This window comes from Bubalus bubalis, chromosome 9 (assembly GCF_019923935.1).
Source record: "Bubalus bubalis isolate 160015118507 breed Murrah chromosome 9, NDDB_SH_1, whole genome shotgun sequence".
NCBI classification, from domain to species: Eukaryota; Metazoa; Chordata; class Mammalia; order Artiodactyla; family Bovidae; genus Bubalus; species Bubalus bubalis.
In genome coordinates, this window is record NC_059165.1 from 61,676,917 (window position 1) to 61,701,199 (window position 24,283).

At 36.0% G+C, this 24,283-nt stretch overlaps 1 protein-coding gene across 8 annotated transcripts in view; it reads left to right on the forward strand.

Moving 5' to 3' along the window:
- The window catches only part of FAM13B (family with sequence similarity 13 member B), a 77,577-nt gene that overhangs the window by 27,069 nt on the left and 26,225 nt on the right, over window positions 1–24,283 (forward strand). For 5 of the 8 annotated variants that reach the window (XM_025292637.3, XM_025292643.3, XM_025292641.3 and 2 more), the window contains 3 exons: window positions 17,593–17,634; window positions 18,378–18,533; window positions 20,287–20,419. In XM_025292637.3, the coding sequence (XP_025148422.3) occupies window positions 17,593–17,634; window positions 18,378–18,533; window positions 20,287–20,419 (331 nt within the window). The remainder of the gene's footprint in view (window positions 1–17,592; window positions 17,635–18,377; window positions 18,534–20,286; window positions 20,420–24,283) is intronic. The other 3 variants (XM_025292645.3, XM_025292646.3, XM_025292640.3) reach the window with 2 other exon arrangements.

Sequence of the window (24,283 nt, forward strand, 5' to 3'; positions counted from 1 at the left end):
CAGACTGCTTAAAATACTTGTCTCAGTTTTCATTATCGTTAGCAATATTTTCTTGAGCACCTGAAAACAATAGATTTAAACTCGTGTTCTTTATTTTCTTTGAGTTATGCTTCCCTATAATGTAACCACTAGCTACATGTGGCTATTTAAATTTAAACTTAATTAAATAAAATTTAAAAAATTTCCACAGTTGTGCTAGTCACATTTCAAGTGCTCAGTAGCCATATGTGATGAGTGGCTAGCATAGTGGACAGTGCAGATATAGAGCAGTTCTATCACTGTAAAAATTTCTTTTGGATAGTGCTCATTTAGAGAGGTAAATTCGTTAGGCATATTATTTGTTTACCAGCAAGGTTAAATATTGCTTGAAATACATGCTGCTAATAGTTTCTTTTTTTGGATCATCTGTCTAGCTTTGTAGAGGATCCTCCTTCCCTCCAACACAGCCATTTTTTAGATGGAGTTATTGGAGATTTGAGGGTAGTCAGGATTCCTTAATTGCAAATCATAGAAACAGATCTTGGCTAATGGAAAGAAAAAAGATAATTTATTAGAAGAATGCTGGATAGGTACCAGATTTGAAAGGAAAAGCAGAGAGAAGAACATGAGAGCTCTAGAGAATTTAGTATAAAAGGGTCATGGAAGAATCTCTTCAGCATGTGACTGTTGCTGTGAGATTTCAAACTGCTTCCTTCCATCTATCATTCTGCTCAAGATCAGATTCCTGTCGGGTAGCAGGGGAGAGGATCTGGCATAAATTGGATTGTGTGTCCATTCCCCAACCAGGGTAGAGGTGAGTCATTGTAAATTATGCATGTATCAAGAGCATTGGATGGAGGGAAGAACTAGTTTGCCACAGAAAAATGGGGCTAATACCAAAAGAAAGGGGTCGGGGTATCAGGCAACACAAATAGATGTGTCTGTCACAGTGGTCTTCTAGATTTAGTGCTGATCCCTATAAATTTCAGTTAGTATATATACATTAAATTTTAGTTTTGGCTGATTGAGAGCATAAAGGCAAAGAATACATTCACCTTAAAAAAATTTTTTTTAAAAATTTTGTATTGGGGTATAGCCGATTAACAATATTGTGATAGTTACAGGTGAACAGCGAAGGGACACAGCCATACATATACAAAAATACATTCACCTTTGATGAAAGAAAGGTAGGCAAGAAATATCCTAGAACACATAGGACCTAGAAAATAGGGAGCTCTTAATAAATTCATTTTAGGGAATTAATGGATACTGTTTTGCATGAAGCTAGTGATTGAACTTCTGCTAACTAAATGTGTTGTCTTTTTTTTTTTCTTATGTATTTATGTATTTTGACTTTGCTGGGTCTTTGTTGCTGCACATGGGCTTTCTCTAGTTGTGTGCAGGGGCTACTCTTTATTGCGATGTGTAGTCTTCTCATTGCAATGGCTTCTCTTACGCAGAGCACGGACTCTAGGCTTGTGGGCTCAGTAGTTGAGGTCCGTGGGCTCAGTAGTAGTGGTTTGAGGGCTCTAGAGCACTGGCTCAGTAGTTGTGGCCCATGGGCTTAGTTGCTCCATGGCATGTGGGATCTTCCTGGACCAGGGATCAAACCCGTGTCCCCTGCATTGACAGACGGATTCTTAACCAGTAGACCACTGGTGAAGCCCATTAGAGTTTTGTCTCTTTGAGTTTTCCTCTGAGGTAGCTTACAAATATTTTATGGAAGTATTAGATAGCCTACTTTGTATTTCTGTGGGAAGATACGTTAGAGACCTCAGGGAAATAAACATTAAGTGACAATTGAGCAATTCTTAAACATTTTGGTCTCAGATGTTATACTCTTACAAATCATTAAGGACTCCAAAGACTTTTGTTAATGTTGATTTTATACCTTTGGATATTTACCATATTATAAATTAAAATAGCATAAACTGCTGAGTGTATTCTTTGTTGAGTTGTACTTTGAAAGATGCTTAGGATTTGTAGCTGAAGTACAGCTATTTATGATCTAACAGGTTTTGTTGTTGTTGATAGATGTCTCCTCCTTTGTTAGTTTTAAGTCATTGAGTCTCACACTTTTTGGTTTAGTTTGTGGACCACAAAGAATTGTTACTGTGGGTTATAGCTATTGGCATTTACTCTTTTGGGAACCCAAACTGACAAATTTCTTAAAGTAGTAATGAACTCATTACATGTTAATGTAAAACGTTTTAATCAAAAGTAGCTTTTTCAGAATCCTCCAAGAATCTTTAGTGAGAAATTTTTTAGTGGCATGGTTTACATTTTTACTCATCTTTTTCATGTCTAAGTTGATAGATGGTAGCTAGATTCTCACATTTTCTTTGGCATTTAATTTGTTGCCATCTGTAATTTTGGTTTAAGTATGTGAAGAAAATCTAGCATTATATAAGTAGGTAGCTGGAAAAAGGTAGAGAATTTTTATAGTCTTTTCAGATAATTGTGGATATTCTTTGACAGTACGCCAAAACTCAATAAGTTGTAGTTTTTTAAAGGTTATTTGTAATGTGGAACCTGAAAGCATATCTGAATTTTTCATACTCTGATCCGTTGGTCTCTCCTGTACTTTGAGAGAATCTTTTAGCCATGCTTGATTTTGTAATATGGTATATTGGTATTTTGAAAAATACTGCCTTACTGAGTTATTCAGAGTTTCCAAATAGTGATATTATATCAAAATATATATTCTTTAATATCACCACTAATTATATCAAAAGTATCTTTAAGTATTAGTATGCTATTAAGCTTCTGGTGGAGGATACAGATTTTCCAGAATTATAATTGTTGTTGGAAAACCCAAATTTTATTAGTTCTGTTAGTCTTGCTCATTTTTGAGAAAATTTCTACCAGATATTCAAATTGGAATAACTATAATCTGTCAGTCTATCTTTCAAGTAAAAATGAGTGTTCCATGCTAAAAGTTAAGCTCTCAACTCAAACAAGACAAGCATCATTCCAAGCTGTGCAGCAGAATTTGCTTTGTGTGTACTTCCTATTTGTCACACCACATATTGAAGTATATTCAAGAGCTGAGATAAAATTAATAATATATATTACTTCTTCATCAAGGACTTGTTCCTTTTAAAAAACGATTGCAACTGAGTAGTGATGAGGAATGCACTGGGCATGGTTTGTTTGGTACCACTTGCCTAAACCTTATGCTAAGACCCAATGCAGTGTTCTTCTACCATTGATTTTGCATCATCATGCAAATATCAGCACAGTGAAATGTTATGAAAAACCAGTTTTGATCTTTGGTTCACAGACCACTCTTAGAGAACCAGTTTAAATATTTTCTACTACTTGGTTTAAATATTTGTGTATGGGTTGTACTGAGTGACTTATTTATGCATCTGTTATTTCTATACATTGTTTGCCATTAGCCATATTTTGTTAAGATTGAGCCAAGTGCAGAGTGGAAAAAATGGTGGGATTTAGGGTATGGGTAACCTAGGTTACACAAAAAGCAGAAGTTTTGGTTACTTCTGAGGCTCAGTCTTACTCAAGAAGTATAAGGAAATCCCAAGCTTGTTTCTAAAGTGTGTTGTATCTGTTTAGATGAAAAATGATTGCTTTATATTCACATGTTTATATACTACTTGGCTTTATTTAGGTATTCAAATGTTAGGGGACTCTTTACCTTTTAATAGAAAATAGAGAGTTCTGTAAGAGTTCTTTATTTTCACTGTGCTTTTCACAGTCTGTTTCCTAGACTGTATTGAAAAGGTTTATTTTGGCTTGAGGTTAGTTAACTTTTAATTTATATTGCTTCTAGAACTACAGATCAAAACCCCAGCTAATTGGCACTATTGTAAAGTTCATTTAAAATTGTACTTTTAATGCCTTGCTAAAACTTGGAATTTATAAAGAATAAAAAGTTTGATGCTCTTTTTCATGTGCTGTTGCTGCTAGGGCTTCATTTTTGTGAGCTCAATAGTTTATGATGGTTTGATTTTAGGTGTAATGCAGGAAAGAAGATGTAGTGGTTAAGGAAGAATTCCAAGTTGAGTTTGAGACTGGTTGGCACTTCATTCTGTGGATACCTTATATGTTGAAATCCCATGGACAGAGAAGCCTGGCAGGTTGCAGTACATGGGGTTGCAAAAGTCAAACACAACCTAGCAACTAACCCTTTTCTATTGTTGAAGAAATGTCCCTTCAGCTGATTATAGGTGCACAAGAAATATAGTAGTTACTTTTTCCTTTAAGCCCGGTAACTAAGCAATTTGCAGAGTATTTCAATTGGTAATCATTTCACCACATTTTCGCTAGCTAGGTTCCACTTAAAAGGGAAAAGAGGAAGAAAATGTACTTGGGTGGGAGTGTCAGAAATGTTGGGTGGAAAAAAGTAAAATTTATGCTTTGGGTCAATAAGATAAATTGTTAAAGTAAAACATTTTTTGAAGTTTCAGAGCATAATAAGAACCAGACAGGTTCTCTTCCTCCTTCCTATTGCCCTGAAAATGATACATGGTATTTTAAAGACTTGTGGTTGTTATAACTTACTAACTTTCTAATAGTGAGGAATCTTTTCAATTTACTGTTGTCATGGGTATAGGGTATTCCCAGATTGATGGGGAAAGTGAAGAAATGGATTTTGCTTTTGATTGGAAAGGAATATGTGGCTTTTGTTTTGTTTTATATATTTATTTTCCAAAACTATAGTTTTTGAAATAGTCATTTAGTGGGGCTCTGGCATAAATTATCTGGAAATCATCCTTATTTTAGATTGTAAAAATTAACCATTAATGCCTTTCTGATTTGGATAATGAGTAGTAATAGTTCTCTTTCGTTCATCTGTTTTAGCAATATCATATTTGTCATAATTTATAGCTCTTGATATAGTAGTGATTAATGAAAACAAACAGACTTTTTTCCTTTATAGTAGGTTATGCTTAAATATTTTTATAGAATAAGCCAGATTCAGAATTTTGTCCCCCTTTCCCTACCTCCCACCGAGTTGCATAGTACTTGGGAAAAAATTTGTGGACTGTTGATTGGGTCCTTGTCAGTAGTGACCTCATGTTGCAGCCTGCTTCCGTTTAGACTGCAGCTCTGATTGCTCAGCAATTTTTGTAAGCCCATCACCATCGTTTATGGTGTTTGAAGTTGCTTTACTTGATGTTTTTGTTAGGAGATTCCACAGTGTTCAGAATGGCTTGCAAGGCTCTGTTACACAGGTAAAGTGATCTTTTATCAGATTTAATTGAAACAGAGCTTCAATACTTTTATTTAAGTATTATTTGTAATATTAAATATTTACAGTTGGGAAATTAAAATAGTAGTAGTTCCCTATGATAATTGTATTTGATTACAAAAAATTAGTAATTGGAATAAATGGCTGCAAGATTGATTTTATATTCTCAAGAAGGTCCTGTGATTCTAGGCAGATTTTAAAATAGAGTTCACAGCAGAAGGGAGAAAAAGGTCAGAGAATCACTAAAGTCTTCAACGTTACACTTAGTTGTAGCCTGAAATAACGTGTGACCCTTGTGATTTATTGTTTATCCTTTTTGTCTGATATTCCTTGTCTGGTGGTTTAGTGAAAAGAGATTTTTAAGTGGTCTTTATGGCATCTGTCTATAGTACCTGAGTAATTTGACCTTGAATTTGTCAGCATTTATTCTTTGTGTATCTTTACTAATCAAAATTCACCTACTTAACATTATTTTGCTTCGGCTGCAGATGCATAGCCATATTGATAAATCTTTTTTTTTTTTTTTTAGCCATAGGTTTGTGTTAGCTTTGGTTTGTACATAAGTACTTTATTCCCCACAGAACGTGGCAAAAATCTGAAAATAAAGAATAATTAAATTCTTTGAAATATGAAAACTAAGTCAGTCCTTTGCCCTTGAGGAATTTTGAAAACAGTTTTACAGTCAACTTTGTAGCCTCAATCTGACTCATTCAGTACAAAATCTATATTTGATTTGTTTACTATAGCTTTTTGGGGGTAGGGAGAAGGTTTCTATTGAAAATAGCTATTTATTTGATTGTTCTAGCTTGTTCTTCAGGGCCAAAGAATCTTTACTTTCATTCTAATAATCTGGCTTGCTGATGAATATTTTTACATATATTTTAATTCCAATAGTGTTTAAAAAGGAAAGGAAACTGAAAGATCAAATCCTCTGGCTGCCCTCCAAATTTAAGACCATTAGAACTTTTTTTCTGTTTGACTTCTTTGGATAGGTGGAAAATATGATTAAAGTTTAATCTTTTGGGAGGCTAGATAGCTCTTGGCCAGTGTTTCTTACATTTATTAGTATGGATAAGAATCATCACTGATGCTTCTTAAAAATGTAAACTCTGAGGTCCTACCTCAGGTTTGGAGAGGAACTGAGGAATCTCCTTTCTTTTTTTTTTTGGAATCTCCTTTCTTAAAGCTTTTTTTTTTTTTAAACTGAGAAAGAAATCAAAGTTACAGAAATGGGTGTAAAACAAATGTATATCAAAACAGATTAGTAAAAGCAAGTATTCAAATATTCTAGAGTTGGAAATAAACACTGAAAGCACCCCAATAGCTTTCACAATCCTGATCTCCTTACTTTTATGGCAATCACTTTTTTATATCTTTTGGAGCTTCATGAAAATTATATCTTGCTATATATGTTTTCTTGATCCATTTTCTTTCACTGACCATTTTATGAGAGATTTCTCTATGTGGTCACATGTCACTGTGGTTTATTCATTTCATTTGTAAAGTATTCCAGTATTCCATTTTATGATTACACCACAGTGATTCAATTTACTGTTGTTGGGCAATTAGATTATTTTTATTTTTGACAATTGTGAGTAACATGCTATGTACATTGTTGTACACATCTTCTGGTACTCACATGCATGCACGTTTACTGTCTCTAAACTTGAGTAACTATTGATGAATTGTTTTTCATGGTGCTTCTCCAGTTCACATTCCCATTAACAGTGTGTGAGCATTCCCATTGCTTCACATTGAGTATTTCATTGTCATTTTAATTAGATTAATCCCCTTTTCACATTTGTGAGGTGCCTGGTCAAGTCTGTTTCCTATTTTTAATTGGGTTTTCTTTCTTATTGAAAAAGGAGCCCTTTTTAGGAGCCCTTAAAAAATCAGTGTTGTATTTTTCTCATTGTGTTATACCTTTTCCTTCTCATATTGTGCCTTCTGATGAATAATTCCCAATTATCTGCTAAGCTGCTGCTGCTGCTAAGTCACTTCAGTCGTGTCCGACTCTGTGCGACCCCATAGACGGCAGCCCACTAGCGTCCCTGGGATTTTCCAGGCAAGAACACTGGAGTGGGTTGCCATTTCCTTCTCCAATGCAGGAAAGTGAAAAGTGAAAGTGAAGGGCTCAGTTGTGTCCGACTTTTAACGACCCCATGGACTGCAGCCTACCAGGCTCCTCCATCCATGGGATTTTCCATGCAAGAGTACTGGAGTGGGTGCCATTGCCCAATTATAATTGTAGATAAAAAATTCTGGCAGAATTCTGTTCTTTATTTTATGGCTAAGTAAGATTCCATTATATATATGTGTGTGTATGTATATATACATGTACCACATCTTCTTTATCCATTCTTTTCCCTTTGTGGTTAATGCTTTTTGTTCCCTGTTTAAGAAGTCTTTTCCTAGCTATATACTCCTGTCTTGTAAAAGTTGTACCTTTAATCTTCCTTGTTTAGGTCTGAAATCTACCTGGGATTGATTTGTCTGCAGTGTGTGACAGATGCCAAATTCCCTTTTTCATTCTACATACTGTTTTTTTTCCCTGCTTTCTATAGTGGCACCTTTGTTCTAAATCAGGCATGGGTCTGTTTATATTCCGTATGTCTGTTCTTGTGCCATTACTATACTCTCTTATTTACTTTGGTTTTATGGTTATTTGAAGTCTAGAATAGAGTCCAAATCTCCAATAAAATAACATTGTCACTTCAGGAGAGTCTGATATAAGAGGCCCATGGATTACATCCCTGTTTAAGGGGTAGTTAGAAAGCTTCCATATTCTAGTTTAATCTTTTATTAGTGTATGTGTATAATTATAAATAATTATAAAAGCATTTATTAAATATAAGCATTTTGATACATGGTTGCACACATAATTTATGTACTTTCTCATGTTGTGTTTCCAAATTTTATGAACATTAGTAGTTTAAAAACGATACATTGGCTCTGTGTAGCCTAGTCCATTTTATATATTTATTTGCTGATATTTCTTAAAAATAATTATGCAAATATAGTAAAATTTTAAAAAGTTTTTTATTGACATATAGTTGATTTATAATATGGTGTTTCAAGTGTACAGCAAAGTGATTCAGTTATATGTATATATATTTTTGTCCAGATTTTTTCCTGGTTATTACAAGACATTGAATATAGTTCTCTGTGCTGTACAGTAAATCCTTGTCTGTTCTATATGTAGGGTTGTGAATCTGTTAATCCCATACTCCTAATTTATCTGTCCGTTCTCCCCTTTCATAACCATAAGTTTGTTTTCTGTCTGTGAGTCTGTTTTTATTATATATATATATTCTTTTGTATTATTTTTTATATTCCACATATAAGCGATATCATAATAGTATTTGTCTTTGTCTATACGACTTATTTCACTTAGCCTAATGCCCTCCTTATCTATCCATGTGCTGCAAATGGCAAAATTCTGTTCTTTTTTTATGGCTAAGTAGGATTCCATGTGTGTATGTATGTATACATGTACCACATCTTCTTTATCCATTCATCTGTTCATGAACCTTTAGGTTTCTTCCATATCTTGGCAATTGTAGATAATGCTGTTATGAATATTGGGGTTCATGTATCTTTTGAAATCGGGTTTTTTGTTTTTTGTTTTGGATATGTACCCAGGAGTGGAATTGCTGGGTCATATGGTAGTTCTGACTTTTAGTTTTTTTGGAATCCTCCATACTGTTTTCCATAGTGGCTGCACAAATTTACATTCCCACCAGCAGCATGCTGTTGTTGTTTAATCACATAGTTGTGTCCAACTCTTCTGCATTCTCATAGACGGTATTCTGCCAGGCTCCTCTGTCTGGGGGATTTCCCAAGCAGGAATACACGAGTGGGTTACCATTTCCTTCTTCAGGGGATCTTCCCAACACAGGGATCGAACCCACATCTCCTGCATTGACAGGCAGATTCTTTACCACTGAGCCTCCAGGGAAGCCCTAATAGTATACTTGGGTTCCCTTTTCTCCTCATCCTCACCAGCATTTGTTCATTTGTATTCTTTTTTTTGTAAATTAATGTATTTTTTATTGAAGGATAATTAATTTGTATTCTTTCTGATGATAGCCATAATGACAGGTATGAGGTTTCTCTTTGTGGTTTTGATTTGCATTTTGATTAGTGACATTTTACTGAGTGATTATTTATCTTTTATTTGATTCTTTGTGAAGTGTCTATTGTGCACATATCTGCTAGTATTCCATTGATAACCTAACCTAATAAAAAAGAGGAAGAAAATCTTTCTGGGAGGATGAGTAGATAGCTAACAATGGCAAATTTGGAAAAATACAGGAATGTAAGCCCTATGAAAAATTAAAACATGGCACAAGGCTTTAGTAACAGATTGATGGAGTAAGCAGTTGAGAATTAGAACTTTTGGAGAATTTGTTGTAAGATAAAGAAGGAGCTCACCAGAAATCACAAATTAAATGGCAACAAGAATGATGTTAGATTTATAAATTTTCTTCACATCAACATATATCAACATGTCAGTGGATAACAGGTATTAAAAGTAAAATGAATGTTTCTAAATAGGTCAAAAATTTACTAAACTTAGAGACTGCTCATCTTACTGAGGAAAATATACCAGATTTAACTTTTATAATGAAACAGCAACTCATAATCAATGAAAAATCAACACATCATTGTAGTGGAATGTCAGAAAAGTATCTGATATCCTAGTTGACATTTAAATACTCTTTGGGGAAAGCTTGATTTGCCATATTTGTTTTTTTTTTTTTTTTTTTTCCTGTAAGTCACTAACTTTCAGCTCATCTGAAACTCCTAGGAAGAAACTAATGGCTACACTGTTCTTTGTGCACATATATGTGATTCCTACCCCCCACCCCAGCTTTTCCTGATTTCAGAAATGAAAATGATGAAATGATTTCATTTAAATATAAAAAAAATTAGGTACTTTTTACTTGAGGGTATCAGCATGAAAGCATTTTGCTAAAAATAATTCATTCATGAATAATAGATTCAAGGGATTAGATCTGATAGACAGAGTGCGTAAAGAATAATGGATGAAGGTTCGTGACACTGTACAGGAGGCAGAGACCAAAACCATCCCCAAGAAAAAGAAATGCAAAAAGGCAAAAGGTTGTCTGAGGAGGCATTACAATTAGCTGAGAAAACAAAAGTGAAAGGGAAAGGAGAAAAGGGAAGATATACCCATCTGAATGCAGAGTTCCAAAGAATAGCAAGGAGAGAGAACAAAGTCTTCCTATAAGTGATCAATGCAAAGAAATAGAGGAAAACAATAGAATGAGAAAGACTAGAGATCTCTTCAAGAAAATTAGAGATACCAAGGGAACATTTCATGCAAAGATGGGCACAATAAAGGACAGAAACGGTATGGACCTAAAAGAAGTGGAAGAGATTAAGAAGAGGTGGCAAGAATACACAACTATACAAAAAAGATCTTCATGACCCAAATAACCTTGATGGTGTGATCACTCACCTAGAGCCAGACATCCTGGAATGTGAAGTCAAGTGGGTCTTAGGAAGCATCACTATGAACAAAGCTAGTGGAGGTGAAGGAATTCCAGTTGAGCTATTTCAGATCCTAAAAGATGATGCTGTGAAAGTGCTACACTCAGTATGCCAGCAAATTTGGAACACTCATCAGTGGCCATAGGACTGGAAAAGGTCAGTTTTCATTCCAATCCCAAAGAAAAGCAATGCCAAAGAATGTTCAAACTATGACACAGTTGCACTCATCTCACGTGCTAGTAAAGTAATGCTCAAAATTCTCCAAGCCAGGCTTCAACAATACATGAACCGAGAGCTTCAAGATGTTCAAGCTGGATTTAAGTAAGGCAGAGGAACCAGAGATCAAATTGCCAACATCCAGTGGATCATTGAAAAAGTAACCGAGTTCCAGAAAAGCATTTACTTCTGCTTTATTGACTACGTGAAAGCCTTTGACTGTCTGGATCACAGCAAACTGGAAAATTCTGAAAGAGATGGGAATACCAGTCCACCTTACCTGCCTTTGGAGAAATCTGTATGCAGGTCAAGAAGCAACAGTTAGAACTGGACATGGACCAACGGACTGGTTCAAAAATGGAAAAGGAGTACGTCAAGGCTGTATAATGTCACTATTCATATTTAACTTATGTGCAGAGTACATCATGTGAAATGCCGGGCTGGATGAAGCATAATCTGGAATCAAGATTGCCAGGAGAAATAAGAATAACCTCAGATATGCAGGTAACACCACCCTTATGGCAGAAAGTGAAGAGGAACTAAAGAGCCTCCTGATGAAAGTGAAAGAGAGTGAAAAAGCTGGCTTAAAACTCAACATTAAAAAAACGAAGATCATGGCATCTAGTCCCATCACTTCATCGCAATTAAGATGGGAAAACATTGGAAACAGTGAGAGACTTTAATTTTTGGGGCTCCAAAATCACTGCAGATGGTGACTGCAGCCATGAAATTAAAAGACACTTGCTCCTTGGAAGAAGAGCTATGACAAACCTAGGCAGCATATTAAAAAGCAGAGACATTATTTTGCCAACAAAGGTCTGTCTAGTCAAAGCTGTGGTTTTTCTAGTAATCATGTACTAGAAATGTGATGATGTGAGAGTTGGACCATAAAGAAGGCTGAGCACTGAACAATTGATGCCTTTGAACTATGATGTTGGAGAAGACTCTTGAGAGTCCCTTGGACTTCAGGGATATCCAACCAATCAGTGCTAAAGGGGAGCAATCCTGAATATTCATTGGAAGGACTGATGCTGAAGCTCCCGTACTTTGGCCACCTGATGCGAAGTCTCATTAGAAAAGACCCTGATGCCGGGCAAGATTGAAGGCAGGAGGAGAAGGGGACGACAGAGGATGAGATGGTTGGATGGTATCACTCACTCTATGGACATGAGTTTGAACAGGGTCTGGGAGATGGCAAAGAACAAGAAAGCCTGGTGTGCTGCAGTCCATGGGGTCACAATGAGTCGGACATGGCTGATCAACTGAACTGAACTGAATTCATTCATGAAAAGTAGCATAATATTGGCAGTTAAAAAAAACTTTTTTTAAACTAGAGAGGTTATGTGTGCCAAACCAGGATTGTTAGTGTTGTCTGATAAAGCAGTTGTGCAATTTGCTATTGATGTGTTTAAGGGAGACCTGAAGATTATTGGATGAATGGTAAATGGTGTTCATTTCGTTTCCTACAGACAGTCCTGATAATATTAACCTCTGATAGACCTTCTTTCTTCCTCATGTTGGTTAGAGTTTGTGTTGGCACATTTTACAGAGTATTTTCATAGAACTGATTTAAATTTACTTTTAAAAATGATTCTTTTCATTAAGGAATCACATGCATACAGAAAAGTTCGCAAATCATAAGGTCATTGAATTACCAGAATGAACTCAACTTGTATAATCATAGCATGGGTTCTTGCTTCTGTCCCTTCTCAAGTGCTACCAATCTCTCTTCTCCCACAGTAGCCACTATCTAACTTTGATTATTGTACATTAGTTTTTTTCCTCTTACTGACTTTTTTCCTTAGAAAATTGACTTTACTGAGACATATTTTTCATACAGTAAAATGTATTCATTTTTTAAGTGCTGATAGTTGCTCAGTCATGTCCGACTCTGCGATCCTGTGAACTGTAGCCCACCAGACTCTTCTGTCCGTGGAATTCTCCAGGCAAGAATACTGGATTGGGTAGCCGTTCCCTTCACCAGAGGATCTTGGATCTTGGATCTTGGATCTTCTCGACCCAGGGATCAAGCCCGGATCTTTTGCTTTGTAGGCAGATTCTTTACCATGTGTGTCATGGATGTATCTATTAACAACCATAGCATTCAAGATAGAGACTGTTTCTGTCTCTTCCCTTACTTCTTTATAATTGTACTCCCCCTGCTCCCTGCAATTTCTGGCCCCAGGCAATTACTGATGTGCATTCTATCACTACATAGATGAGTTTTGCCTGTTTTAGAATTTCATATAAATAGAATCTCATAGAGTAGCTACTCTTGTGTCTGGCTCTTTTTGCTTTGTATAATGTTTTTTGAGATTCATGTTAATGTATGTGTCAGTTATTCAAGACTGAATTCACGACTAGAATTAAAAAAAATTCTAACTATATTCCATTGTAGGGATATTCCACACTTTGTTTATGCATTTACCTATAGGTTGTTTATGCAATCAACCTATAATAGGATTGATGACTATTTTTGGCTCTTTTGAATAAAGCTGCTATGCTTGTAGAAGTCTTTGTGTGGACTTAAACTTTCATTTCTTTTGAGTAAATACCCAAAAGTACAATTGCTGTGTCACATAGTAGGTTGTTTTGTTTTTTTTTAGTTAATTAATTAATTTTAATTGGAGGCTAATTATTTTACAATATTGCAGTGGTTTTTGCCAAACATTGACATGAATCAGCCAGCCACAGGCACACATGTGTTCCCCATCCAGAACACCCCTCCCACCTCCCTCCCCATCCCATCCCCCAGGGTCATCCCAGTGCACCAGCCCTGAGCACCCTGTCTCATGCATTGAATCTGGACCAGTGATCCACCTCACAATATGATAATATACACGTTTCAATGCTACCCTCTCAAATGATCCCACCCTGGCCTTCTCCCACAGAGTCCAAAAGACTGTTCTTTACATCTGTGTCTCTTTTGCTGTCTTGCATATAGGGTCATTGTTACCATCTTTTTAAATTCCATATATATGCATTTGTATACTGTATTAGTGTTTTTCTTTCTGACTTACTTTGCTGTATATAATAGGCTCCAGTTTCATCCATCTCATTAGAACTGATTCAAATGCATTCTTTTTAATGGCTGAGTAATCCATTGTGTATATGTACCACAGCTTTTGTATCCATTCGTCTGCCGATGGACATCTGGGTTGCTTCCGTGTCCTGGCTATTGTAAACAGTGCTGCAATGAACATTGGGATACATGTGTCTCTTTCAGTTCTGGTTTTCTTGGTGTGTATGCCTAGCAGTGGGATTGCTGGGTCATATGGCAGTTCTATTTCCAGTTTTTTAAGGAATCTTCACACTGTTCTCCATAGTGGCTGTACTAGTTTGCATTCCCACCAACAGTGTAAGAGGGTTCCTTTTTCTCCACACCCTCTCCAACATTTATTGTTTGTAGACTTTTTGATAGCAGCCATTCTGACTGGCATGAGATGGAACCTCGTTGTGGTTTTGATTTACATTTCTCTGATAAAGAGTGATGTTGAGCGTCTTTTCATGTGTTTTTAGGCCATCTGTATGTCTTCTTTGGAGAAATGTCTGTTTAGTTCTTTGCCCCATTTTTTGATTGGGTCGTTTGTTTTTCTGGAATTGAGCTGCAGGAGCTGCTTGTATATTTTTGAGATTAATTCTTTGTCAGTTGCTTCGTTTGCTATTATTTCTCCCATTCTGAAGGCTGTCTTTTTACCTTGCTAATAGTTTCCTTTGTTGTGCAGAAGCTTTTAATTTTAATTAGGTCCCATTTGTTTATTTTTGCTTTTATTTCCATTACTCTGGGAGGTGGGTCATAGAAGATCCTGCTGTGATTTATGTCAAAGAGTGTTTTGCTTATGTTTTCCTCTAGGAGTTTTATAGTTTCTGGTCTTAGGTTTAGATCTTTAATCCATTTTAAGTTTATTTTTGTGTATGGTGTTAGAAAGTGTTCTAGTTTCATTCTTTTACAAGTGGTTGACCAGTTTTCCCAGCACCACTTGTTAAAGAGATTGTCTTTTGTCCATTGTATATTCTTGGCCTCCTTTGTCAAAGATAAGGTGCCCATATGTGCGTGGATTTATATCTGGGCTTTGTATTTTGTTCCATTGATCTATATTTCTGTCTTTGTGCCAGTACCATACTGTCTTGATGACTGGAGCTTTGTAGTATAGTCTGAAGTCAGGTAGGTTGATTCCTCCAGTTTCATTCTTCTTTCTCAAGATTGCTTTGGCTATTCGAGGTTTTTTTGTATTTCCATACAAGTTGTGAAATTATTTGTTCTAGCTCTGTGAAGAATGCTGTTGGTAGCTTGACAGGGATTGCATTGAATCTATAGATTGCTTTGGGTAGTATACTCATTTTCACTATATTGGTTCTTCTGATCCATGAACATGGTATATTTCTCCATCTATTTGTGTCCTTTTTGATTTCTTTCATCAGTGTTTTATAGTTTTCTATATATAGGTCTTTTGTTTAGGTAGGTTTATTCCTAAGTCTTTTATTCTTTTTATTGCAATGGTGAATGGAATTGTTTCCTTAATTTCTGTTTCTGTTTTCTCATTGTTAGTGCATAGGAATGCAAGGGATTTCTGTGTGTTAATTTTATGTCCTGCAACTTTACTATATTCATTGATTAGCTCTAGTAATTTTCTGGTGGAGTCTTAGGATTTTCTATGTCGAGGATCATGTCATCTGTAAACAGTGAATTTTATACTTCTTCTTCTTTTCCAATCTGGATTCCTTTTATTTCCTTTTCTTCTATGATTTCTGTGGCTAAAACTTCCAGAACTATGTTAAATAGTAGCCATGAGAGTGGGCACCCTTGTTTTGTTCTTGACTTTAGGGGAAATGCTTTCAGTTTTTCGCCTTTGAGGATAATGTTTTCTGTGGGTTTATCATATATGGCTTTTATTATGTTGAGGTATATTCCTTCTATTCCTGCTTTCTGCAGGTTTTTTATCATAAATGGATGTTGAATTTTGTCAAAGGCTTTCTGTGCATCTATTGAGGTAATGATACAGTTTTTATCTTTCAATTTGTTAATGTGGTGTATCACGTTGATCAGTTTGCGGATATTAAAGAATTCTTGCATCCCTGGCATAAAGCCTACTTGGTCATGATGTATGATCTTTTTAATATGTTGTTGGATTCTGTTTGCTAGAATTTTGTTAAGTATTTTTGCATCTGTGTTCATCAGTGATACTGGCTTGTAGTTTTCTTTTTTTGTGGCATCTTTGTCTGGTGTGGGTATTAGGGTGAAGGTGGCCTCATAGAATGAGTTTGGAAGTTTACCTTCCTCTGCAATTTTCTGGAAGAGTTTGAGTAGGATAGATGTTAGCTCTTCTTTAAATTTTTGGTAGAATTCAGCTGTGAAGCTGTCTGGTCCTGGGCTTTTGTTTGCTGGAAGATTCCTGATTATAGTTTCAATTTCTGTGCTTGTGATGGGTCTGTTAAGATTTTCTATTTATTCCTGGTTCAGTTTTGGAAAGTTATACTTTTCTAAGAATTTGTCCATTTCTTCCAGGTTGTCCATTTTATTGGCATATAGTTGCTGATAGTAGTCTCTTATGATCCTTTGTATTTCTGTGTTGTCTGTCGTGATTTCTCCATTTTCATTTCTAATATTGTTGATTTGATTCTTCTCCCTTTTTTTCTTGATGAGTCTGGCTAATGTTTTGTTTATTTTATTTATCAACCAGCTTTTAGCTTTGTTGATTTTTGCTATGGTCTCCTTTGTTTCTTTTTCATTTATGCCTGCCCTAATTTTTATGATTTCTTTCCTTCTGCTAACTGTGGGGTTCTTTATTTCTTCCCTTTCTAGTTGCTTTAGGTGTAGAGTTAGGTTATTTATTTGACTTTTCTATTGTTTCTTGAGGTATGCCTGTAGTGCTCTGAACCTTCCCCTTAGCACTGCTTTTACTGAGTCCCATAGGTTTTGGGTTATTGTGTACATAGTAGGTTTTATAAGAAGGCTGCCCAACGGGCTTCCAGGGTGGTTGAAACATTTTACATTCCCATCAGCATTATGTTAATGTTCTATTTGCTTCACATCCTTACCTACACTTTAATTTTCAGTATTTTAGTAGTATATATATATATCTCATTGTGGGTTTTAAGTTGTATGTTTGATAGCTGTGGTAAAAATGAGTCTATTATCTATGTTTTTATAGGTATCAGTAGATACTGTGGTATAAAATTTGCTAAGGAAAATGTTACCAGCACAGTGAATGATGTGGCCTGAATTTTTGTTTCTAATTTGCCTTTTCATTTTGTAGCTTGAGAATATCCTCTGAGTAGTTGTATGTACTATTACTTTTGGCACGGAGCACAGGCCAGCATTGAGGCCTCCATACTGTCCTAGGTGGATACTTTTGTTTGGCCCAGAAGTCAGTTTTTTTTTCCCTTCAGGCTTAGAATAGGTCAGTGTATTTCCAGGTAAGCACCAGGTGAAGTAGTTGCATGCCCCTCACCCCCGCCCCCCAACACAAATGAACCAACACACACAGACAATAAGTATTTTAAGGATCTTCTGTGACAAAGAGTTTCTTTGGAAAATTAGAAAAATAAAACTTAGTGCACACTCTCCTGGGTGTATCAAGGTAGTGTAAATGTGGAGTTTTTACCACATTTTGTAGTCATTTAGTATTGAAAATTTTACAGCTAATTTTTTTCTTTGATTACAGTGCCCATACATCACCCATCAGCATCTTACCAGCCTCTGCAGAGTAAGTAGTATACTTATAGAAGACAGCTTAAAAAGTTTTTAAAAATATTAATAAGCTGTAGAAATTAAAAGCATGTATTTATTGTAAATACTTTAGAGGAGAGATTGTACATAAGGTAGTGAAACTGGTTAGTATTTTATGTACTTTAGTCAGAACAAATGAAGAAGGAATGCATTGCACTGATACACAAAGATGAACTTTTTTTCAGATGATTTTTTTTTAATCTTCTGAAATGACTGAACAATGCCAATAGAGCTTTTTTTTCTAGTAAAGGTTCTGTGCCCCACCCACTCCCCCCGCAAATGGCTGCTTTATTACTGTAGGCTATGGTGCATGGCATGTGGAATCTTAGTTCTCCAACCAGGGATTGAACCTGTGCCCCCTGCAGTGGAAATGCAGAGTCCTAACCACTTGGACCACTGGGGAATTCCCTGAGAAGTCTTTTTAAATGGCTTTGTTATGTTGTAGGGAGGAATGAATTACTGGGACAAGTGATCATTCCTGCGTCAGTAGTAATATTGACATGATTGATTTGTGTAATGTCTGTCTGGGCAAATTTCATTTTAAAATTTAAGCAATTATCATGTATTCCTTTTCTGTATTTCTTTTTCCACTCTAGCCTATTCATTTGAATACCATTGTATATTTTTTTAACTGGTTGTACATTTTAAAGTTTGTGTTTATGTGACCAAATAACCTAGTTAGGGTGACTGCTTCTCACTAAAATGTGTTCTGTTTTATAGCATTTTAGAAAGAACAATTAGAGCAGCTGTGGAACAGCACCTTTTTGATCTGCAGAGCAGCATAGATCATGATCTTAAGAACTTACAGCAGCAAAGTCTCGTGTGTAATAATGAAGCAGGAAGTGTTAATTGTGATGGGGAAGGATCTAATAACCAGTAAGAAACTTTTAAAACATTTGACTATTTTTTATTGAATTATAAAATTGTTTCACCTTTTAAAAAACAGTTTTTAATGATAGTGTCTGATCTTACTTGACCATTTCTGAAAGTCAGTGTGAAAAGTAACTTTGTATATACTTGCTTATAAATTGTATATACTTCTTCACATTAAAAATCTCATAAGTCTTCTGTTAAGATAGTAGACATTGAGTCTGACAAAGTCTGTGAACACCAGATGAAGTAGCGGGCTTATCTAATTACCTTTAGGATCTATGTTATGTGAAAAATAACTTTAAAAAGAGTAGACCTATATTCTATTTTCCAGATGGTCACACCATGGCATGTAGTTTTCCAGATAGATAGGTACTGGGACAGCAGATTGACATCACTCCTAGTGCACATGGTCATTGAATGAATTGGTGAATGGAATCATCCTTTCTATTTAACTTGTTTTCCTGTCTCCAGGCTTTGCCTTCCCTACCCTCTGTTGTTTTAGATTAGCTGTTAATAATTGGATTTGTGCAAGTTAAAAGTACCCCATGTACTGTGTGGTGTGTGATGTTACTCCACTCTTCATCTGACTTGTTATCTTTAAGTGACGAAAGCTTCATATCCTTTCCTGTTACCTCAGCCCTAGAGATGCTTTCTTCTGAGTCTACAGATGATATTTATAGTTTGCATTGGTCAGTTTTTGTTTTGGGGACAAATCTATAGAGCAGCATAGATCATGATCTTAAGAAAGACATACCCAAATTTGGAGAATTCATAGGAAGGCAAAACAAAAAAAATAGATGACTAGGTAGAATTTTGTTTTTGTGTTAACAATTAGATTTTTAAAGGCCAAATATGTCAAATACACCAGACTAGCTATCACATGTGGAATGAAACTGAGAAATTAATAGCTATAAATACCAATGCTGGGACTATGTTTATGGAATACCGGATTGTACAACCGCAGGTGTGCCATATAATCTGCACGGATGGCATCACCACCAGCCTGTGCAGTGATGTGATGGCCCTGATTTGTGTGCTTTGAAGGCATTATTTGAACTATACAGGTGGATCTGTAGGAAGTATTTGAGTTGAATATGAAGGAAAGAAGAGGTATCCAAATGGTAGAAAGAGAAAAATGTTTCAAAGGATATAATATAAGCAGATTTCTTGGAGTTTGCCCTTTTGGCTTAGCTAGAGATCCTGAAAACCTATGTCTATGCTCAGATATTATTACAGAAATAACTCATATTCTCATGGTAGAATTCTCATATTGTCTGGTTGGGGTATCATCTTTATAAACAACCTGCAGTGTTTTACGTATTCTAAATTATGTAAGATGAAAAAATCTGCAGTAGGAAGCTATTCCTGTTGTATTTGAAAAGGTGTTAAACACTGTTGCCCAGTGCTAGACTTGGGTTTTAATCTGCAAACAAGTCGTTACTATGATTTAGCATGTGCATTTGTAAGAGAGATCACTGTTTTGACACATAAATTATTTTTAAAGCCATTCATTTGCTGTGAAAATATTCAAAGTGGATAATAAATTAAGGTCCTTACAACATCCCATGGAGGGACAGAAATAAACTTTGAATCCTTTATAATCTAACTTGACATGCTAAATAAACTGGATCTTTATGAAAAAGATATGTTTTCTACTATGAGAAAAAGTTTCTGATTGTTACTTTTATTTATGTATTTTAAAGGTATTACATATTCAACATGTGGCCTGATCTGACTTTTTAATCTTCATTACTAGGGTTGATATTGCTGATGGTATTATTAATGCCAGTGAACATAACAGAGACTGTTCAGAACCTGTGGCTAGCACTAATTTAGACAATGAAGTTATGCAGCAAGATTTTGTATTTGAGGATGAAGAAAATAACCAGGTAAGAAATGTAGAGACTTAAAAATCTCTGTGTTACGTGTACTAGGTCAACAGTCCCCCACCTTTTTGGCACTAGGGACTAGTTTCATGGAAAACAGTTTTTCCATGGATTTGGTGGGGGGTGCTGGTGCCGGTGGTAATGAGTGGCAGATGAAGTATTGCTCGCTTGCCTGCCTGCCTCTCACCTCTGCTGTGAGCTGATCCTCACAATCCAGGATCCTAACAGACTGCAGCCCAGGGGGTGGGGACCCATGTATGTACTAGATTACAGTTCTGATTGCTTCATGTGTTCTTTGGTACCAGAAACCATAGTTCACTCTTTTTGCTGATACATGTGTTTGTCTTGAGTCCAAGTCCGAAGAACATACATTGTTTCAGTGGAGATCAGGAACCATCATTGAATAGAGAAGTAGATGCAGAATACCTTATTTTTAAATACTTTTCTGGAAGGAAACAAATTACAGTGTCACCTGAAGTGATTGTTGGTTTTATGGTTGAATTTTGTTCTTTTTAAAAGCCATGTATGTCCCAGATATTTTCTGAAGAACATGGAATCTTTTCATAATTATGGAAAACCCATGAACATCATTTAAGAAGTAAATTATTTTCACTGTCAACAATTTTTAGTAATAACATTTAAAAAATAATTTCATTGAGTGTACAAAGCATTTTTCTAAGATGTGTTTCAAAGTTTTGTTAACACTTTTTAAAATAAGATACTTAATGGATGATGAAATTTTCTTCAGCATGTTTTCATTCTAAATCATATGCTAACATACATATTGTAAGGAATCAAAGATTTGTGTTTAGGCTTTGCCTCTTAATAGCAGTATAACTTTGACTAGTTACCTAACTTTTCTGAATTTTTGTTTTGTTTTGTTTTTCTTTATATAAGTGGGAGGTAATACCCATTCTAGAGGTTTGTTATAAAGATACAAAGAAGTAAAAGTACAGACCTATTTTATGAACTGGAAAACATTTCACAGAATTTAAGCTGCTCCTGGACTTAGTTTTATTGGACTCGTATGTAACTAATATCTTACTTTCTTTCACTGGCATATTAGATTAATCTTTTTTCATCTGTTCATGGTTATTGATTCTGTTCTTGTCTCTCTGCTCCACTGATACACTTTCTTCACTTAGCTTTCAGGATATCTCACTCCTCTGTTGTTTTTTTTCCTCCTTGACTGGCTGTTGTATACCTTTGCTGATTGCTTTTTGTGTTCTGAAATTTAATGTGGCCCAGGGCCCAGTTTTCTCAAGTCACTAATTTTCATTTACTCCAGTGGTAATCTCATTTAGTCTAGTGGTTTTAAATACCATCTCTCAGCTAAAGGCTCCCAAGTTTGTACTCTAGTCCAGATCTCTCTCTGAACTTTAGATTCCTATACCTAGAAGCTCTGCTCAGCGTTGAATATCTTTGTTGTTGTTTAGTGCCTAAGTCGTGTCCAACTCTTTGCAACCCTATGGACTGCAGCACGCCAGGCTTCCCTGTCCTTCACTGTCTCCCTGAGTTTGCTCAAACTCACGTCCATTGAGTCAGTGATGCCATTCAATCATCTCATCCTCTGTTGCCCTCTTCTCCTCTTGCTCTCAATCTTTTCCCAGCATCAGGGTCTTTTCAAATGAGTTGGCTCTTCATATCAGGTGGCCGAAGTATTAGAGCTTCACCTTCAGCATCAGTCCTTCCAATGAATATTCAGGGTTGATTTCCTTTAGGATTGACTGGTTTGATCTCCTTGAAGTCCATAGGACTCTCAAGAGTCCTTTCCAACACCACAATTCAAAAGTATCAATTCTTCAGTGCTCATCCTTCTTTATTGTCCACCTCTCACATCTATATATGACTACTGGAAAAATCATTGCTTTGACTATATGGATCTTTATTGGCAAAGTGGTATCTCTGCTTTTTAATACGTTGTCTAGGTTTGTCATACCTTTCCTTCAAAGGAGCAAGTGTCTTTTAATTTTGTGGCTGCAGTCACCATCAACAGTGATTTTGAAGCTGAAGAAAATGAAATGTCACCATTTCTACTTTTCCTCCATCTATTTGCCATGAAGCAATGGGACCGAATGCCGTGATCTTCGCTTTTTCAATGTTGAGTTTTAAGCCAGCTTTTTCACTCTCCTCTCACCTTCATCAAGAGACCACATTCTGCCATTAAAGTGGTATCTCTATATCTGAGGTTGTTGATATTTCTCCTGGCAATCTTGAATATCTTAACATCTTAATTAAACATCTTAATGTCTTAAAACATCTTTTTTTTTTTTTTTAAGACTCATTTATTTGTTTATTTTGGCTGTACTGGGTCTTTGTTGCTGTGCAGGCTTTTCTCTAGTTACCAAGTGGGGACTACTCTCCAGTTGTGGTGTGTAGGCTTCTCATTGCGGTGGCTTCTCTTGCTGCAGAGCATGGATTCTAGGGTGCACAGGCTCCAGTAGTTTCCATGTGTGGGCTCAGTAGTTGTGGCTCTCAGGCTCTAGAGCTTGGGCTCATGGGCTCAGTTGCACTGAAGCATGTGGCCTCTTCCTGGAGCAGGGATTTTATCTGGACCACCAGGGACCACTAGACCACCAGGGAAGCCCTGATAAACATCTTATAAACATTTTATAAGCATCTTAACATGCTTAAACAAGCTGCATGGCAAGGTTAAAAAAAAAAAAATTCTATACCTTTATTATAAGCTAAATGCTTGCATAAATTTGGCTGTTTCTCTTTCCTTCATCAACTGTGAATGAGAGTTTCTGTTGCTCCACATCCTTGCCAGTGTTTGGGATTTTGGCCATGCTAATAGGTATCTAGTGTTATCTCGTTGATACAGTTTACAATTCCCTCATGACATAGGGTTCAGCATCTTTTCATATGCTTATTTTGCCATCTGAATATCTTGGCTGAGTTCAGGTCTCTTGTTCATTTTTTGATTGAGTTGTTTGCTGAGTTTTAAAAGTTCTTTATTATTTTGAGTAAGTCTCTTATCAGATATAAAATATCAGGTCTTAGGAAATTTTAAGGATTTTTGTATTGATACGATGAGATTGATCTCTTAAGTTTTTAGTTATAACAAGTTCTATAGTAATTTGTACTGTTTGAGGGTGGAAAGTGTTGGTAAATCAGTAGCCTGATTTGAGTTCATATCAAAATATCTGATGTTATCAGTAAATTTTTCATATCGTGCCATGCCAAGATGCTTCAGTCATGTCCGACTCTTTGCGACCCTGTGGACTGTAGCCTACCAGGCTCCTCTGTCCATGGGATTTTCCAGGCAGGAATACTGGAGTGGGTCTCTGTGCAGAGGATGTTCCTGACCCAGGGATTGAACCCACATCTGTGGCTCCCACAGTATAGGCGAATTCTTTACTGGTGAGCCACTGGGGAAGCCCAGATTTCTCATAAAATCAGTTCATTTCCAGATTAGCAGACCTTCATGGCTGGCACCGTGCCAAATTTGCAATTATTTATATCTTCTGAACCCTATTTATATCTTCTGAACCCTGAGAAATTGCTGGAATTTAAGTACCTCCTTTCAGAAGTGAAGGCCAGAAGTATTTGGGAAGCTCTAGCAGACAACCAAGAGGAAGAAATAGCTATCAATTTGACTTGAATTGTTATGAGACTCCACTTTCTTTTTTAAACAGAAATACTCAATACCTCTGACAGGCAACAACCATTCAATAATGTGTTGTTTTTTAAATCAGTCTCTCTTTTTAAAACAGTCTCTCTTTTAAAATTAAAAACATTGAGGTTTAGTTGACATATTACGTTAGTTTCAAGTGCATAACATTGAGTACCTGTATATATTGTGAAATGATCACAAGTCTAGTTATTAGTATCTGTTACCACACAGTTAAATTTTTTTTCTTGTGA